The sequence below is a fragment of the Rhinopithecus bieti genome, unplaced genomic scaffold (assembly GCF_001698545.2).
Source record: "Rhinopithecus bieti isolate Rb0 unplaced genomic scaffold, ASM169854v2 scaffold_12480, whole genome shotgun sequence".
Taxonomy (NCBI): domain Eukaryota; kingdom Metazoa; phylum Chordata; class Mammalia; order Primates; family Cercopithecidae; genus Rhinopithecus; species Rhinopithecus bieti.
In genome coordinates, this window is record NW_016807134.1 from 821,871 (window position 1) to 836,067 (window position 14,197).

At 39.5% G+C, this 14,197-nt stretch overlaps 1 protein-coding gene across 3 annotated transcripts in view; it reads right to left on the bottom strand.

Moving 5' to 3' along the window:
- The window catches only part of DAW1 (dynein assembly factor with WD repeats 1), a 37,293-nt gene extending 23,895 nt beyond the window's left edge, over nt 1-13,398 (bottom strand). The window contains exons 1-3 of one of the 3 annotated variants that reach the window (XM_017880322.1): nt 13,207-13,398; nt 11,271-11,378; nt 9,380-9,486 (exon numbers count right to left, since the gene is read on the bottom strand). In XM_017880322.1, the coding sequence (XP_017735811.1) occupies nt 9,380-9,486; nt 11,271-11,330 (167 nt within the window). In that variant the 5' untranslated portion in view covers nt 11,331-11,378; nt 13,207-13,398. The other 2 variants (XM_017880324.1, XM_017880323.1) reach the window with 2 other exon arrangements.
- Between the last annotated feature and the right edge of the window lie 799 nt (nt 13,399-14,197).

Consider the following 14,197-nt stretch of genomic DNA (forward strand, 5'->3'; position numbering starts at 1 on the left):
AGTATAGCACCATATTTGTTTATCAAGGAGGTGGTGCAGACATAGTACAGTGTCACTCATGGTTATAAAGTAAATGAGGTAGACACGAATGTGATGTGATGTCCTATGTGCTTATCAAAGAAATGTCACAGAAATATTGTTGCATTATAAAGGCCTTTAGGAACATGAGTAGACCTAATGTAAAGAGAGAGAGAGATGACTCTCGATAGATGATAGATAGATAGATAGATAGATAGATAGATAGATAGATAGATTGACTGTCTTCTGGCAGAAGGTGTAGACATGTTGAATGTCATACATGATGATCAGGGAGATGACAGAGACACTGTAGCATACTAGTGGCCATCAAGAGCATGACATAGGCATAGTGCAGGGATATATGTGTTGTACAAGGACTCTACAAAGATTGATTTTAGAACCATACCTAGTTCCAAGGAGATGATACACTTACAGTATCACATGGTTATCAGTGGGATGATGTACATGTAGAGTACCATCACATATGGTAATTTTAAAATAACACATAGGATAGCATTATACATGAATATCAAGGAGATGACTTACACAAATGTAGCACTGTAGGTTTTCCTCATGGAAATAACTTATATTATGGCATCATAAATGTCACAAAGGAGCTGGTCCATATAAACAGCAGGCATCATATGTGGTTACCAAGGACAAAAACATTACCCATGATGAAAGGGACAGTATAATGTCACATGTGCTTATCAAGGTGATGACTCAGAAATAGGGAGGTATAACACATGGTTACAAAGGCGATAACTTAGTATAATATCATCTATAGTTTTTAAGGAAATGAAGTACACATAGTATAACATCACATGTGGATATGAATGATATCATGCAGTCATGTTTTAACACAATATAACCCAAACAAAGGATAGTGTCACAAATCATTATCAAGAAGATGATCTTCTCATGTGTGGTTCTGAAAGATGAATCCTAAAATTGCACGTCACTTTGTTATCTAGGAGATGATTCAGATATAGTACAGACTCATACACGATTGTGATTGTAAAGGAGATGACAGAGAAATAGTTTAGCAATATACATGCTTGTCAAATGTTACATGCTCCTTTGTAGCATTTAGGATGCTATACGCAGTGACAATATTGTACAACACATAGCGGTCAGAGATGATGCAGATGTCTTGGGGCACCAAACATGACCATCAGTGATAGGACCCAAAATGTGGCATCACATATGGTTGCCAAGGAGATTTGGCATGATATTATAGCACACATAGTTGTCTAAGACACACAGATGCAAACATATAAGAGCACAGTCCACAATCAGCATGTTTATCATTGAAGACATATGGCAGCTTTTTATACGATCACCAAGGAGATAACCCAGAATATACCATCCTACATGATTAACAGGTAGGGGATGACAGCAGTATAGCTTAGGTGTGGTTTTCAACAAGGTGACACAGACATAGGAAAACACTTCTGTTTTCAAGGAAATGAAGAATACAAATGAAGCGCAATAGGCGGTCATCACTGAGATGATGAAGACAAAGTGTAGCAATGTCCAGGCCTCCAGTGATATGAAACAGACATACCAGACAGTGCATCATTATATATGATCATCAAGAAGATAAGGAATACAGTATGTAGCATAACATATTGTTGACAGCAGATGACACGGGCATAGTTTAGCATCACATCCAGTGATTAAAGAGACAACACACTGGATAACATCATACATGATTACCAAGAATGTGACATAACTCAGGAGGCTGAGGCAGGAGAATCGCTTGAACCTGGGAGGTGGAGGTTGCAGTGAGCCAAGATCGTACCACTGCACTCCAGCCTGGGCGACAGAGCAAGACTGTCTCAAAGAAAAAAGAAAAAGAGAAAGAAGGTGATCTCGATATCACATAACATCATACATGTTGACCATGGAGATGAGGCAGAATGTAACATTATACTTGGTTCCAAAAAAGACAATGTACACACATAAGTCAGTATAGTATGGTATGGTATGGCATAGCAGAGCAGAGCATGGTGTAGCACAGTATAGACACACAGACACACACAGACACAGCACAGAGCCAAAAACTGTTATCATGAAAGGATCTACACATAGTGAAGCAGGATATATGGTCATGAGAAAGATGAATCAGACAGCGTAGGGGCATATGTGATCAGGGAGATGGCACACATGTAATGCAGCTGCCATCTGTGGCCATCAGGGAGATGACGTAGACATAGTGTAATCTCATAAAGGTCCTACAGAGAGGTAAGAGATAAGACAGCATCACATGTGGCTATCAGGGATATAAGACATATGCTATACCACATCATATGTGGTAGTCAGAAAGATGATGCAGAAAGAGTACATGTGGTTATCAAGGCAATGACACAGACGTAGCGGAGAATTACAAGTTGTTGCCAAGGAGAGGATGAAAACATGTTCTTACAAATAAAATGATCATCAGGGAGACAAAGTAAATATATTGTAGCATCATCCTTAAATAACTAGGCCATGTCACCCATAAGGTGTAGCACAGTCCTTTGTAAAGGGCATGATGAAGTTACAGTGTAATTTAAGTGGCTTCAAGAAGATTATAAAAACATAAAATAATATGCAGTCTTCAGGCAAAAGAAGCAAATACACAGTATGTCATATGTGATACTGTATGCTGAATTGTGTCCTTTTAAAATTCATATGTTGAAGTTCTAATTCCCAGTATCTCAGAATGTAATATATATATACATAATATATAATCATGTATAATTTTAGATATATACACGTGTATATGTATTATATATACACACATATATATGTATGTATACACATAGTATGTATGTGTGTATATATACATAGTATGGGTATACATATAGATACATGTATATATGTATATACATGTGTATATATACACACGTGTGTACAAACATGTGTGTATACATACACACATACATATAAAATTATACATGATTCTTAAATATATGCAAGCACAGCATAGTTTCATCCATTGTCAAGAACATGATGAGACATAGTATAGCTTCATATACAATTGTCAAGGATATGGCTCACAAAATAGTATAAGCTTACTTAGGTTGTCAGAGAGATAATGCAGATACAGGGCAGTGTCATACGTTATCAGAGAGATGACACATAGCATAGTGCCATACAAGGCATCGGGGTCTCATAGATGATTGGATGCAGAAAAAAAAAGGTATCTGGGTGATGACATATAATTTTGTGTCATATGAAGATACCATGGATTTGACACAGATATGTTGTAATGTCACCGGTGCTTATCATGAAAATGAAGCAGACATATTGCAGCATCATAAATTAAGTGATCAGGGAAGTAACACAAAATATTGTATCATCATACCCTGTTTTCCAAATGGCACAGACATAGTGTAGTATCATATATGTTTGTCCTGGAGATTAATTGTAGCCTAGTGTAATAAATGGTTATTACGAATATGACACAGAAATAGTATAAAGTAACATATTATAGCATCTTATGGGGTTATTAAAGGGGTGATATAGCAATAATATAACATCACACATTGTTGTCCAATATATTTCAAACAATGTAACACCACATATGGCTGTCTAGAATATGAGGGGTGTGTGTGTGCATGTGTGCGTGTGTTCATTAACGAATATATTCATCAAGGAGACAGGGTCTCACTCTATCACTCAGACTGGAGTGTAGTGGCATAATCATAGTTCACTGTAACCCTGAACTCCTAGGCTCAAGTTATTTTCCTCAGCTTACTGAGTAGTTAGGTCTACAGGTGCACACCACCACACCTGGCTAATTTTGTTTTAATATTTTGTAGTGATAGGGTCTCCCTATGTTGCCCAGGCTGGTCTCAAACTCCTGGCCTCAAGCGATCCTCCCACCTTGGCCTCCCAAACTATTGAAATTACAGGCATGAACCACCACACCTGGCCACGACGCATATATTATATAGCATCATACATGATCATCAAGGAAATTGTCATAGTACAACATCATATATGACCACCAAAGAATAAGATAGGCATAACACATGCTTTAGGATACCTCAGAAACATCATGACAATGTATTTGGTTATCAGTGAGATGATGCACATATAGTATAGTATCATACGTGGGTAACAGGTTATACACAGACACAGTGTGGCATTGCGATGGTTAATTTTATGCATCAACTTGACTGTGTTAAGGGATACCCAGGTAGTTGTTAAAACATTACTTCTGGGTGTGTCTGTGAGGGTGTTAGACCGAGTAAAGAAGAGCCACACTCACCAATGTGGGCGGGTATCATCCAATCCATTGAGGACCCAGATACAATAAAAGGTGGAGGAAGGATGAAATTCTTCTCTCTTCTGGAGCTGGGACATCCATCTTCATCTTCTCTGGCCCTCAGTCATCAGAGCTCCTGGTTCTCAGATCCTCAGACTCCAAGACTGACACCAGTGCCCTCCTCAGTTCTCTCAAGTTTTGGCCTCAGACTAAGAGTTACACTATTGGTTCCCCAAGTTTTAGGTTTTCAGACTTGGACTGAATTACACCACTGATTTTCCTGATTCTCCAGCTTGCAGATGGCATATCGCAAGACTTCTCAGCCTTCATATATAAATATGTGTGTGTGTATACTTATATAATATTGGTTACATACTATATATGTGTGTGTGTGTATTTATATACTATTGGTTATATATTTATATATAGTATGAACAGAATTATACATATAGTAAATATAGTATAAAACATATAAATATATAATATATAAAAATATATAAATATATAATATATAAATACATAAAATATATAAAATTATATATAGGATAAAACAGAACAAATAGGATATATATATATAAAATACAATAGGATATATGTATAAAACAGAACCAATAGGATATATATATATGTATAAAACAGAACCAATAGGATATATACATAAAATATCACCACCTTTCTAAAGGTGGCGATGTGATATAGTGGACCCTGCAGACTATGTTGGCCAGGGCAATGAGGTACAAATACTATAGTATCATACATGGATTTCTAAGAAATACTAAGATATGGAACAGTATCATACATGGTTATAAAGAATAGGATAAAGATATAACATACTATCATACATTATTATAAAGAGGATAACAAACACAGTGTAAATTAAAACATAGTAGTCAGATACATGACATAGATAAAATATAGCATCATATGTGGCCATCAGATGGATAACATAGACTTAGTGTAGCTTCTTACGTGGTCATCAGGTAGATGGTATTGATGTAGTTTAGCATCATCTGTGTCTTCAGGAAGATGACACATAGTTCATACTTCATATTCTATGCCTCATAGAATAGCATCACGCATTGCATGTGATGCCATGATATAACATAGACTTAGTATAGCATCACATATGCTTGGAGACATAGGATGACAAGGAGACATAGGATGATGGAGACATAGTATAGTACCATGTGGTTATCAAGGATATGGTGTAGACACAGTTTAGTGTAAAACAGGAAATTGTCAGGGAGATAATGTAGAAGTTGTATAGTGTTAACACATGTTTGTCAGGAATATGCTGCAGCCATAGAGTCGCATCATAAATACTTGCCAGGGAAATAGTGCAGACACAATGAATCATCACATGTGGTTGTCAAAGAGATGACACATAATACAGCATCATATATGTTTGTCATGGGAATGACTTGTTCAGTATCATAAAATGTTATCCAGGACATGACGCATGCATAGTACACCAATACAGATGGTTGTCACTGAGAGAATAAAGATGTCGTATAGCATTGCATGTGGCTTCAATGAGATGATGTGGACACAGAGTTAGTATCATACATATTTGTCAGCAAGATGACTCAAGGTTTTGTATCATATATGATTATCAAGGATATGATGTAGATATGGCCCAGCATCAAATGTGGTTTTAAAGGAGTAGATGAAAACACAGTGTAGCATAATATTCAACTTTCAACAAGATGATGCAGATACAGTGTAGAAATAAACATGATCCTTGGGTGATAAGACAGACACAATATCATGTCACATGTGAGCCACAGGGAGATGACAGATATAGTGTAGTATCACATGTGACTGTCACAGGATTGAAGCACACCTGGGATAGTACCATGTATGGTTATCAATAAAAGAGATCATAGTGTTAGAATCACAGTGGTAATCAAAGAGGGGACAATGTTATACCATAGCCATGGTGTTGTTTGGTGTTGTGTTTGTTGTTTGTTTTTTTTGTTTATACCATAGCATCATTTATGCCTTATTTCATCTATAGAAATGTGTGGGTAGACATAGTGGAACAGCACATGTGGTTATAAGGAGATAGTATGAGCACCATTGATGGCAGATTAGTTGACAAGGCCAACATAGGGTAACATCATACATAATAATCAGGGAAGCCAGGGCACGGTGGCTCATGCCTGTGATCCCGCAGCACTTTGGGAGGGCAAGGCAGGTGGATCACCTGAGGTCAGGGAGTTCAAGGACCAGGGGTGGCCAACATGAGCGAAACCCCTTCTCTACTAAAAGTAAAAGAATTGCGCAGGCATTGGTGTGCATGCCTGTATTCCCAGCTAGCTCAGCGGAGGCTGAGGCAGGAAAATTGATCGGAACGCTTGGGAGGCAGAGGGTTGCGTTGAGCCGAGATCACACCACTGCACTCCGCCTGGGCAATAGAGTGAGACGCCATCGTCAAAATAATATAATACTAATAATCATGGAGATGACCAGCATATGCATCATAATACAGATATTAAGAAGATGGACAAAGACCTCATATACCTGGTTATCTAGGCAGGTGACCACAGACATTGTATTACATTTACAGCATTTATATTTACATTGTATACATGTACACATTACATGTTTGTTTGTGTGCGGGTGGTGCGGGTGTGTGTTGGTGTTGGGTGAGGTGGTGTGTTGGTTGGGTTTGGCGAAGAGTATAGACATACCATTGTGGCCATACATTGGTCACCACAGAGATGAGACATGGTTTTTAATCATGGCTGGTCATCAAAGAATGACCCATAGTGTAGAATCATTGACATGGTTCATCCAGCAAAGCATAAAACTCTCAAAAATTAAAACATGAACAGATCACAACCTCGCTGAAGCAGTTGCAATAAGCTTTCCAGTGTAATCAAAGGCCAGCTGTCTAGTATTTCACATCATGGCGCCTGTTAAGGTTGCCACACATTTTTCCATTTGTAGCATTCCACAGCTACAATTAAAAAGCAACAAAAAACAAAAAAAAAGACTATGACTTTCTTTCTCAAGTGTGAAGATGGCCAGTGGTTTCATACATGCTATGCCTGGTTAAGTAACGTGCAAATATTACTTGTGTAATTCTCACATGTCAGTTAGATTTACTTTGATTCATGACCAGAGTGACCACAGCCAACCTCAGGAAGGCACACCCTAGTCACAGCAGAAAACCAAAGTCAGACATTTAGAATCTGCCACTAACATTAAAGAAAGAAAAATATCTCAGCGTGTATGCTTTATCTGGTTGGTGAAGAGTTTTGCTTTCTTATTTATAGGAAGGACATCCAAATGATTAGGAGCTTCATATAAAACTACAATGTCAGAAAATGAAAAGTACATTATAAAATTAATATATCTGTTACATAAACAAACGATAATTCCATAGTATAAATCTTTAGTAACCATTTTTTAAGATAAGAAACTTAGGACAAGGAAACATTGTGTTTGAGGCTCGTTGAGGGTCACTTCTACTAATTTGAAGTTCTATAAATGAACAGTGGAATATTAAATAAAAATAAAATCCTCTCAATATTAAGATATTTAATATTACTCTGAAGAAATTCAATTGCTTTGACTACATCACAATTCCTTCAAATTTGGAAAATCCAAAACTTGAAACTTTTAAAAATTACCAATTATTATTTGTAAATTAAATCTTAATTTTATATCACCTTTGAAATTTAGTTAATGTACAGTGGATATCTGCACACAGTAAAGAGTATAGACACAATATAAAGGCAAAGATATATATTTATTTAGCTCACCATGCAGGTTTTGTCCATAGAGCCAGTTAATATTAGAGGAGCAATCCCATTGAATAAGGCACTGCTAATCCTCAGCACAATGACCAATTAAGATATGTTACCTTCCTACACGCAAAATAATTAAAAATTAATGAAAAGATATCTTACTTCAGTATATTGCAATGAATAAATGAGGGCCAAGGCCCCATCTGTGTAAGCTAATCTAAATTTGGTTTTTATAAAAATAATATATTTGATGACAAAACAAATACGGCTTTACTAGTGTCAAAAAGAAACTACTAATAATTTCATTCGGCAGGGCGCAGTGGCTCACGCCTGTAATCCCAGCCACTTTGGGAGGCCGAGGCGGGTGGATCCACGAGACATGGAGATCGAGACCTCCTGGCTAACTTGGTGAATCCCACCTCTACTAAGAATACCCAACACAAACTTCGGCGATGGTGGCAGGCGGACTGCGTTCCCAGTCTACTCGGGAAGGGCTGAGGCAGGAGAAGTGTAAAACCGGGAGGCGGAGTTGCAGTGAGCGAGATCGTGCACTGGGCACTCCGCCTGTGGCGACAGAGCGAGGACTCCATCTCAAATAAATAAATTAAATAAATAAATAAATAAATAAATAAATAAATAATAATTTCATTTCAACAAAATGTTACTTAGATTTTAAACTATCAAAATAATGCTACTTAAGGCAACATTTCAAAAAGAAATGGGTAACAAATAGTAAAGGCCATGAGAAGTGTTCTTATACCAGACGAGTGCACCCTGGTTGTTCAGAAACCACACGTCAACTGAAAGGTCCTTCTTTCTCTGTCATTTCTTGTTGCGTACATCTTGGTCGGCACCCCTGATAATTAGCCCCTCTATTAAATCACAGACAAATCCAAGAGTAGTTTTCCAACACAAATATGCTAATATAGTTAACTTCCTAGCAACTAGGACCAAAAAGCATTAGGAAGGAAGTTAAAGTTCTTGGACTAAATTAAATTTGGGAAATTAACTAAGAGTTTTATTTATACATGATATTCATGCCTAACATAATGACAAGCCATTGAAATTTGATTATCCATGGAATAAATAACAGCTATGTAACCAGACTATTGCTAACATTCTCCTTTTATGTTGCTGTTTGTCATTATTTGCTCAAAATTCCAAGGATGCACGTATTTTGTGAATCAGAAATATCATTAAAGAATGAATGAATTTACATTTTCAATATGTCCTATTTTTATGGAACCCAAAGCAGAGTTAATAGAGAACAGCTTAAGCTAATAAATAACAGAGGGTTTTCTGAACCCCCTGATCCAGGTTAAAACAATTTTTAAGAACTAAGAATTACCTTCCAGTATCAGCGTCCCACACTACAACTGTATGATCAAAAGACCCCGTGATGATTCTGTCTCCTGAGGTGTTAAATGACAAGGAGATGACTTCGCCAGAATGTCCCTAGAAAAAGACCAGATACCGCCAAGTATACCAGCAGATAAAACAATTTCTGCAAGTGTACAATATCATAGTCTAAAAGGAAATGCTGGAGAAGGCCGAGCTCTAGGAAGGGAGGTCAGCGGTTGGCTGGGGTGAGGATGGGGAGTGTCTGCACATGGGCACAGGGTTCTTTTTGGGGTGATGGAAAGGTTTGAAAACTAGGTTTTGGTAATGGCTACACAATCCTGTAAGTTTACTAAAATTAGTGACTTACGCACAGCTAGTTCATTTAACTTAATAATGTTGATTAAAAACAAAAGAAAGAGGTTGTGTTTGGGGAAACTAGAGGACGTCCTTTACATTGTCTCGGAAACACTACAGAGCTGGGGACTACATGGGCTAATAATGCATGGTGTGCAAAAGTAAACAGTGTATGAAATAAAACTAATTACTTTTAAAAAGGAAATTATTAGGATAACTTGACATGAAAGCGATTGATAAATTCCTGCCTTTGGCCTGACTTTCAGCTCGTTACTGTCCAGTGCTAGTGAATCAAACTGTGAGACAATGGGAAGAAACCCCTCTCTACAGCAGATTCTGGAACTCTGGTAAGGGGATCCTGGGTGGAGTACGTATAGCCCTTGATTCCTTCACTATTTTAGTAAATTCACATAATTATATTTTTAAATAATACAAAGAAATACAGAAGTTGATTTATAACTGGATATTTCTGATTGATTTCAAAGGACAAAAACATGTAGTTGAACATTAGAATTCTAAGTACGCAAAACAAATGCACTCTCTGGCGCAGACAGGTGTGCCACGCAGGACCCCTCCCTTCGAGTGCTCTTAGGCAGTCTGTAAAAGGAGTCATTTTAGTTGAAAGTGCAGCATTAATGAGGCCTTTCCCTGCACATTTGCCTGAAAGAAGAGATAGTAATGTTGTTGTTTAAAAAAAAAAAAAGAACTGAGAACAGAAAGAGTATACTTACACTAATAATGCTAGATTCTCAGATTCAAGAAAGAAAAGCCATTACTGTTACTTTTAAATGGTGAATTTTTTCTTTCTCAGTCCATGTTTCAACTTTCTTAGAAAAGCTTTCTGAGGAAACGAATCATGTTTTAAAATGTATTTACAGTTTTGAAAGGACAAGGAAACTGAATTTCCCATCCAGCTGTTCCCACTGAGTACAACATAGGGTCACCCTATTTTTGTTGCGGTGACTTGGGCTGGCTTGGGAGAAAGGGGAGGGTGGGAGGAAGGGGAGGGTGGGAGGAAGGGGAGGGTGGCAGGTCGCAGGGAGGTGCTGGGCGCATGGTGGTGACACACAAGAGCACACCCCACCAGCACTCACTTTGTGGGCAGAGCCCTTTGACCTTCTCCCTCTGGTCACTTGCCCCTCTCTCATTTCAGACTTTGTGATAAGGATGGTTCAAAGAGCAGCGGGCAGGGAAGAGTGTGCTCACAGTCATTGCTTTAAAGATTCTCTTGTCATGGTTCTCCAGTTCTGCCTCTTCCAACAGTGCCAGCCTCCACCTGCTTTCCTTTTAGCCAGAGAGATGGTGACGGGTTCTAAGCTATAGTTAATGTGTTTTGCAGACTAAAGTTAGTCAAAATAAAAAGCTCCTTGGACTTTCCCAGCACCTCCACCCAAGTCTTTTGGAATAGCCAGGAAACCAGTGGGAATACCCTTTCACCACTACAGTCTGAAAACCAGCAACTCAACAACTTAGAGCTCATTTTGTAACAAAAACACAAATAAGAATTAACACAAATAACAGGCTTATTAACATTATTGACATACTCTTAAGGTGCAAACTTCCTCGCCATTCTGAATGTTCCACAGTTTGGCTGTTGTGTCCATACTTCCAGTCGCCACCAATGTGCTTTGAGGGTTAAATGATAAACACACCTAAATTACATGAAATGGGAGAAATTTTAGGAAGATAGAGTTTCAAAGTGTTCATTATACACAGAAAATTTTCCAGATGCAATTACCTTACCAGATTCAGCCTAATTCTTTGTACAAAACACCACATATGTGTGACCTGTTATCCCCAGGTTGAGTCCTTCAGAGTCCTCCTCTTGAAAAGAGGCTGCTTGTTCTCCCACAGCACCCAGCTCAGGCTTGGAGGGGCACTGGCTCCCTTCGCCACTTCCAGACCACAGAAGAGCAAGAACAAAAGTGAAGCCCACTTCCTTTAAGATCCGTGCTATCTGGCTCACCTTCTCCTTGCTGCTGTCACCACAGTCCTTCCAATCATTGCCCCTCACTCATCAAGAGACTACTGGCTTATAGTCTCAATGCCAAGTCTTAGGTGGCCTTCACATGGGCAATCCATCCATTTCCCCCAGACCCATGCCCCAGACAACTCTTTAGTAGTCTCTCCCATGGCCACACCATGGACCTTGGTATTATCTTCTCTAGAAGATTCACCACCAATTCACCAATCCAGGGTCACAATTTCCCTTCCCACTCCCCTCCCCTAGAAGATCTTTCATCTCATTGAGACATCTGCCTTTTCTCCTGGTCCATCCTCCCCATTCAACTGACACCCTGGAAGCATCACTCCTGCCAGTATCCTCGACACTCTTAGTCCCTATCTATCTGATGCACCTTTCGTACAAACTCTTAACATTAACTTTTATCAGGCAAGGATTTTATCCAATCATCTGCCTCCCTGCCTCATCACTCAGCCAAGATAGCTTAAGAGAACTGCACAGAAAGTTACTGATATTGCTCATTTATGCCTCTGTCCTCAACAGAGTCCTCAGCACCATTCCCTACTTTGTTTAAGATGCCTCTGGCTCCTTACATTCTCCCATTCCCCACTCCTGCCTCTACTTCCATTCTCACCCCCCCTCAACAGACAAGCTGGCCTCCTGCCACTTCCCCAGGAAAACTCTCCTGTCAGGTAGGAAATTCCCCACTTGAATCTTACTTTCCTTCCCTTCAGTCTCAGATGCAGAGGGATCCTTCCACCTATTCTAAGACCCCCTTCCCTGCACACCTAGGGGAGATGCGCCCACCAGTTTTCCTTCCCTCTAGACTAGATGCTTTTCAGTGACCTGTAAATATGTTTGAGTAAATCCTCCCTTGACCTTATGTACCCCTCTTAGCTACCCTTCTTCTGCCTTTACAACCAAATTTCTTGGGAAACAATCTACCATCATTTTTGTCCATCTTCTGCTCATTCTTCAACTCTTCTGAAACCACTCTGGCTAAATGTCCAATCCAGGTTTGGTCAGTCATCCCACTTAACCTCCCTGACATCTGCAGCACTGACTCCTTTGTTCTCTAGTTTCCCTCTCTTTCTTCTTGTTTTTCTTTTTTCTTTTTGTATCATTTGAAGTTCTCTCTTCTCCATCCTCCCAAGATTCTGTCAGTCTCCTCTCCACACTCTACCCTTTCCTCTGGGCAATTTCAATTGCTCATTGGTTTCTACTGCCACTCAGATACCAGTGACTCATGCATCCAAGTCTCTTTCCCAGACCTCACTGCTCAGTTCCAGCCCCAAAGAGCCAACTGCTAAATGGATGCCTCTGTTTGGCTATCACACAGGCAGCATATATCAATCTAAGACACAAAAGTCATATCGATGCAAACCTGTTCCTCCTCTTTTATGCACAGAATTGGTGAATGGCACTGCCCATCATGCAAGCACAAAATCAGGGAATCCATCCTGGGTTCCCCTTTTCTTTTATGCCTCATAACTACTTAGTAACCAGGTTCTACTCACATTCTCTTCATCTATCTTTACAACACGCCTTCATCATTTTTCACTTGGATTGCAGCAAGATCCCCAACTGGCCGATAACGTTGATCTTACCACCCTCCCATTTCTTTTTCACACTGCACAAAAATAATCTTTCCAAAGAGCACAGATGATCATACCATCTCCTAGCCAAAAAGTCTCAACAGTATGGCATTACCTGCAAAATAAAATCCAATTCCTTAGCATAGTATATAACTTCCTGCATAATATGACCCTTGCCTGCCTCTCCCACTTTAATTGCTCACACCCTGTGATCTGAATTTGAATGGGCTATAGGTGTGCTAAGGCATGGACACTGTTAACCCAGGCAGCTGGGCAGCAGCAGGGATCCTTGCCCATCGCCTCTGGCCATGCACAGCAGGCAGCTCCCCTCAGTGTGCTGCAAATCCACATTTGCATATTCTGCACATGGCACCACATGGAGGGTCAGGAAGTTCTGCTCTGATCACACAGCCACCTGAGTTTCAGGCACACACCACTTCTCAGCATTTACCAGGACTGCTCGCTCTGCCTGGAATGCACACGCCACCCCTCTAGAAAGTCTTTCCTGAACACCTTTCCCTGGCTCAGGAGGCCGCACAGCTCCCTCTGTGTCCACACTGAAATCCCCATCTACTCTGACCCTTACAACACATCTTTGAACTTACCCATTGAGGCTTTTACTCCTTCTATTAAATTGTAAGAACTGTGTCTGATTCTCTCAGGTACCCTAAGCATGTAGGCCAGGGCTCCACACATAGTCATTATTTAATAAATATTTATTGGATGGATGTTGACTATGAAAAAGATGAATGTCTCCCTAGGAATTATAGATAAAGAAAATACTTCCCAAAATCTGAAGGAGTGTGGGAAAATGGTCACACTCTAAGGACACACACTGTAATGCCCAGACCCGCGATGACCCAAAAGCAACCACCAGAGTCCAGAGACAAAGCCAAGCCGCAGGGTTCGCTTT